General features: G+C 36.8%; 1 protein-coding gene across 1 annotated transcript; it reads left to right on the top strand.

The window, feature by feature from the left end:
* Positions 1–3,699: 3,699 nt before the first annotated feature.
* LOC143544170 (senescence-associated carboxylesterase 101-like) lies at positions 3,700–5,701 on the top strand. Its single transcript, XM_077036323.1, has 3 exons — positions 3,700–3,757; positions 3,827–4,142; positions 4,216–5,701. The coding sequence occupies exons 1-3, from the start codon at positions 3,744–3,746 to the stop codon at positions 5,548–5,550; spliced, it is 1,665 nt and encodes a 554-aa protein (XP_076892438.1). The 5' UTR covers positions 3,700–3,743; the 3' UTR covers positions 5,551–5,701.
* The last annotated feature ends 433 nt before the right edge of the window (positions 5,702–6,134 follow it).

Raw genomic sequence — 6,134 nt, 5'->3', positions numbered from 1 at the left:
GGTTTTAATTAATTGATTACTTAATCTTTTGTCAGTTAATTGATTTGTGGTTATCAACAATTAGGATTAAGTTCTTTCGTCATTGACCCGTTTATCGTTAACCATATTATTGATTTTGTGTTTCAGCAAGTAAAACCGATTATCAAATATATTTTCATTTAACTTTGTCAATTGTTCAGATTCAGTTCTGACGATCAACACCGTCAATCGTTAAGTCTATTGATTTACATATTTTATAAGAAACTGCCCAAAGAAGTTTATCAATTCCTTAACTTGCTACAAAACCCGAACCCCGGAGTTTGGTTATTTTCATATCATTGTTTACAAACTAATCAACTAAACCGCTTGACAGTGTCTGACCACTTTGATTATTTTTATAATAAAATTTGAGATTCACTTGCACTTTCCACTGATTTCATATGGATTCGACACCTTACTTGCCCTAGCTAGTAAAGGTATTTTACAAATGTTTTTGATTGACTTTTCGACATCGATCAAATGGCCTCCAAGAAGTTCCAAAACTGAATAAGATTGAATAATCTCGACCTTAGGGTTTTATGGCTTTAAATTACCAAAATTCCTTTTTCCGTCAGACCCAACCGTAAGCTACGGTTGGGCCACCGTAGCTTACGGTTCTTGGACTCTACTTTACGGTGCTACCAGACCAAATACTGTTTTCTTCATAAAATCTTCATTTCAACTCCGTTTTCCTCCCTGTTTGCGGCCACGTATTCGTATTTCAATTCTCTATCCTTTCATAGATCATTACTTTCACTTCCACTCCATCATGAATGCTCCAAAATCTCACTTCTTTAAGCTCCGTTAAGCTCTACACACCTGTAAACATAAAACCTATCAATGTATTTGTGTTTAATACATATAAACAAGTAAAACACACAATATAAAACACTTAAAGCACGTTCTTTCATCCTTACCTCACACAACAAACTCGCACGTCTTGTCGGTTCTGCTATTACATGCTGTCGATCGATATCGTCAAGGTTCTTTGCGAATCTTGTTGAAGGTTTTCGTAGCTCTTGAATATATCCACTGGTTTTGGATCACATACTTCAATTTGAAGTCGGACAATGTTTTGAATCAGGTAGACAATCTGTCGGATTTTGACTTGAGTTTTAGTTTCGGCGTCGTGCGGTTGTTCTGGTGTTATGCTAACCAACGTATGCATACAGAGGAGGATATGGTGATGAAGTTCGCGCAAATCCAGACGAGGGAAAATTTTAGTTTGGATTTTAATTAGATTTTTAAGTTTACAAGGTAAACTTGTCTTTTCGAATAACTAGAGGTGGCAATGGGAATGGGCTGGGTAGGATTTGGGTGATGGGTCAGGATGGGTATGAGTCAGGATGGATATGGGGTCAGGATGGATTTTTAAATAGAGGGTTAGGATGGATATGGGTTAAAATGGGTAAAACTAACCCATCTTGACGCAAGTGAAGGTTGACATACAAAGGGTTTTAAAACCCCTCAAAAAAACTATTAAAAAAATAATAACTCAAAATATGAATAAAACGCAAAATGTAAAATAACTAAAATGTTTCCCTCATCATCATCGTTCAATAAAAAAAAATTGTATCGGTTCAGGTTTGAGTTTTTCAGGGTTTTTTCCGGTTCGATTTTGTTTTTTTTCCGTTTCGGTCGATTTCGGTATCTCCTCGGTTTCAATGATTTCGGTTTCGGTTGCTGGGTTTTTTCGGTTTCAGTGTTGTTTTGTTTTAGTCAGTTTTTTCGGTTTCATTTCGCTTTTTTGTTTCGTTTCGTAACATTTGTTTTATTTTGGTCGGCTACGTTTCAGTTTTTTTATTTCGCTTTGGTAAGCTTTTTGATTGCATTTCGCTTTTTTTTGTTTCGTTTTGATCAGTTTTTCGGTTTCATATCGGTTTTTTGTATTGTTTTGGTCGTTTTTCTATTTCTGTTTAGTTTCGTTTCAGTTTTTTGTTTCGTTTGGTCGGTTCGGTGTTTTTGATTCGTTTTGGTCCGGTTTTTAAATTGAATTTATTTTTTTATGTTAGGTGATGGGAGTGGCAATGGGTGATGGGTCAGGATGGGTATGGGAGTGGGTTGGGTTGGATTTGGGTGATGGGTCAGGATGGGTATGGGTCAGGATGGATATGGGGTCATGATGGATTTTTAAAATAGAGGGTTAGGATGGATATGGGTCAAGATGGGTAAAACTAACCCATCTTGACCCAAGTGAAGGTTGACATACAAAGTGATTTCTCGATTTTTTCGGTTTCAGTGTTGTTCTGCTTTAGTCAGTTTTTTCGGTTTCATTTCGCTTTTTTTGTTTCGTTTCGCACAATTATTTTATTTTGGTCGGCTACGTTTCAGTTTTTTTGTTTCGTTTTGGTAAGCTTTTTGATTGCATTTCGCTTTTTTTTTTGTTTCGTTTTGGTCTGTTTTTCGGTTTCATATCGGTTTTTTGTATTGTTTTGGTCGTTTTTCTATTTCGGTTTAGTTTCGTTTCAGTTTTTTGTTTCGTTTGGTCGGTTAGGTGTTTTTGATTCGTTTTGGTCCGATTTTTAAATTGTATTTAGTTTTTTTTTATGTTTCCGTTTGGTCAGTTTTCAGTTTCAATTCGGTTTTTTTTGTTTCTTTTCGGTCGTTTTTCTATTTTGGTTCAGTTTCGTCTTGGTTTTTTATTTCTCTTTGGTCGGTTCAGTGTTTTTGTTTTGTTTTGGTCAGGTTTCAGTTGCATTTCGCATTTTTTTAGTTTCGTTTTGGTCGTTTTTCTATTTCAGTTCAGTTTCGTTTTGGTTTTTTTGTTTTGTTTCGGTCGATTCGGTGTTTTTGTTTCGTTTTGGTCGGTTCGATGTTTTAGTTTTGTTTTGGTCCGCTTTTCAGTTGCATTTCGCTTTTTTTTTGTTTCGTTTTGGTTAACTTTTCGGTTTCATTTCGGTTTTTTTGTTTCGTTTTGGTCGTTTTTCTATTTCGATTCAGTTTTGTTTCGGTTTGGTCGATTCGGTGTTTTTGTTTAGTTTTGGTTAGCTTGTCGGTTGCATTTCACTTTTTTTGTTTCGTTTTGGTTAGTTTTTTCAGTTTCATTCCCGTTTTTTTTTGTTTCGTTTTGGTCATTTTTCTATTTCGGTTCAGTTTCGTTTTTGTTTCGTTTTAGTCAGTTCGGGGTTTTTGTTTTGTTTTGATCGTTTTTTGGGTTTCGGATGGGTTTTGTTTCGCACGTGATAGTTTTGGTATTTTGAATTAGATATATTTTGGATAACTTGGATATTTTGTTTTGAACAATTTTAACCTATAAATGAAACTCACTTGTATAATTTCAACCCATCCTGACTCACTTAAAGAATTTATATGATCCATCTTAACCTATTTTACTTTTAAAGTTTATCCATCTTGACCCAAAACAATTAATTTTGGTTGGGTTTGACATCCTTACAAAAAACCTTAAATTCCACTTCCATATGTTAATGTAACCACCAAACACATTATGAGTTTTTGATGGATTCTTCATATTCCAATTCAAATTCTAATTTCAATTCCAATTGAATTTCAGCGACTTTATGTGCCCGCAGACTTTATAGTTGACCAACTCTTCGTTATTAAATACAATAATTATTATTATTATAATTATATGCTCGCAAACTTTATAGTTGACCAACTCTTGGTCTTGACAAAGCTATTGAAAGTAATCACGAGGACGGAACCTTCGTGGCACATCATCATCTTTAACATCAACAAGAAAAACACCCAAGAAATCAAGAAGAAAGATGAGCAAAATCATGTACGTTTAATTTCCATATATATTCTTGAACACCGGTTTAATTTATTTTGTTTGTTTTCTAACTTGCAGGTTTAACAGCGAAGTTGAACTAGGCATGTTTCTTGGGAGCATTGATGTGATTCCAGATGCATATCGAGCGATTTCAAAGATGAATTCGGTATACGAACTTAGCACCACTCGTTCTGGTAACAATATTTTGGCTTTTAAATGTTCCTCTGATTACACAGCTCGATTTCTTAGTGGAGAGATTGATTTAATTTCATCTGAGGGACTCCCTGTCGTTGACTTCATTTCCACAAAAGTCAACCCTTCATTCTCCGTCAACGAAGCTGCCGTTGAGCTGTTTCAGCATCTCGGTGACGATCTGAGAGAGTCTGAAAATAAGGTATGTGCGTGTGTTTATTCATAGTAGATCTGGAGATCAATTATTATTGGTTTCTATATATTTTGTTTTTCAGCATATAAATACCCCCTTGATCATCACTGGATCGGGTCTAGGAGGATACCTTGCCATACTTTCCACTCTACGTCTACACCACGCCATAGACATTGGAGAATCACATAGTTTTTATAAGAAAACCAAAAGACCAATTTGCATAACTTTTGGTTCGCCCATTATTGGTGATGAAAGTTTCCAACGTGCCATTGCTGAACGACCACAATGGAAATCCAGGTTTCTAAATGTGGTAGCAAAGAAGGATCCCGTTGCTAGTTTTTTCTCGTCAAATACTCCATATAAGCCCTTCGGTGCCTACCTATTTTGCACTGAATCAGGTGGTTACACGACTTTTGAAGATCAAGATTCGATCCTGCTTGTTCTAGACGCCATGAGGTTATGGAATGCATGCAACTTACAAATTTATGATTATACAAACGTCTTGAGTTCGGTTAGAAGGAAGGTGTTGTACCGTGGGATTTCTGAATCGGACGAATTCAACTTGAACTCGTTGAGGGCGGGAATCACGTTGCAATTGAAGGAAGCTGGTGTCTTGAATGACATAACGGATGATGAGATTGGAGAAATGGAAAAGAAGCAAGCAAAGATGATTACAAGGAAGAAAATGGAAAAGAGTGCTAATGTGGCTACCAAGAAGCTAAATGATATGAAGATATGTCTGACATATATGGAATGGTACATGAAGACTAGGAAAACGATAGGGGGTTACTATGATGCCTACAAGAATCCGACCAATGATATTGAGAAGCGTAGCTGCCAAGAAATTCGGAAGATTCGAGGTACTCTTAACGCTTTTTGGAAGAAGACTGTTGAAGAGAATGATCAAATACCACAACAAGAAGGCGCCAAGTTACGTACGCGTTGGCTCCATAGTGGGACAACCTACAGAAGGATGGCTGAGCCACTCGACATTGCTGAATACTACAAAATGGGCAAGCATAACTATATGAGGTATAGATCAGACCATTATAAGATGTTAGAGAAGTGGTCAGATGAAGACACGAAGAATTCAAAATTAGGAAGTGAAGGAAAAAGGAATAAGGCTGCCAGTCTTACCGAGGATTCTTGTTTCTGGGCGCGTGTAGAGGAGTCATTGATTTCGTTAAGAGACATAACGTATGAATGGAAAGCGTCGGTCAACATCGAGCATGAGTTGGAGGAATTCGAGGCTTATGTGATGCGCGAGATCAACAAACATTCGGTGTCACCAGATATTTTCCTGGAGGGAAGTAGTTTTATGAAGTGGTGGAATGAGTATAAAGCACACAAAGGAGCTGCATATGCTTCCGAGTTTGCACAATTCATGAACAGTAAGATATATGAATCGTATCAGTAAGGCCCATATCATGACAATGATCACAGCTTCAATATTATCTGTTGGTTTAAAGATTGATTACTAGAATAAGATGCGTAAAGAACTGTTTGGCTTTGTGAAAAATGTCATGTTGCTGGATTGCATATGGATCTATATATATGTGTGTGTATCCTCCTATAATGTAAGACCTTTGAAGAAACGTGGATCTACTCACTGGTAGCAGATCTACTTTCCTCGGGTGTGATTATACTATTTCACCGATGGTTCTTCTGGGTCTGTGTTCTTCCACCTACAAAATGAACAGCGCCGTTACTTACCCCTCAGAAAGGGACAGAGGGGTCCTCTTTGGGGTAACCCTCCGGCGTGAGAATCAGTATATTTGTGGAGAAGATAATAATATGTGTGAGAGCTCTCTCAAGAGTATTGCTGAATAGCTTAATACCCTCTGATTGTGAGACTGTCTGTTTGTATGTAACTGACTGTGAGTGAATGTGATTCAATATGATTGAATGTATTATCACTGCTTGTAACTGTCAATGATTGAGTATGAATGTGTCATCAAAGTGGAGTTGATGCTGTATTTATAGTGCTAGGGTTACCACCGG

Source organism: Bidens hawaiensis, unplaced genomic scaffold (assembly GCF_021521415.1).
Source record: "Bidens hawaiensis isolate Kalapana, Puna unplaced genomic scaffold, B.hawaiensis_p1.1 tig00013493_1, whole genome shotgun sequence".
In the NCBI taxonomy this organism is placed as follows: domain Eukaryota; kingdom Viridiplantae; phylum Streptophyta; class Magnoliopsida; order Asterales; family Asteraceae; genus Bidens; species Bidens hawaiensis.
This window is presented reverse-complemented; position numbering and strand designations above follow the sequence as displayed.

What these genes read in the sequence shown, in the direction of transcription:
- LOC143544170 (XM_077036323.1), top strand. An exon ending in TGAGAGAGTCTGAAAATAAG is followed by an intron (nt 4,143 to 4,215) that starts GTATGTGCGTGT and finishes TTTGTTTTTCAG; the next exon opens with CATATAAATACCCCCTTGAT.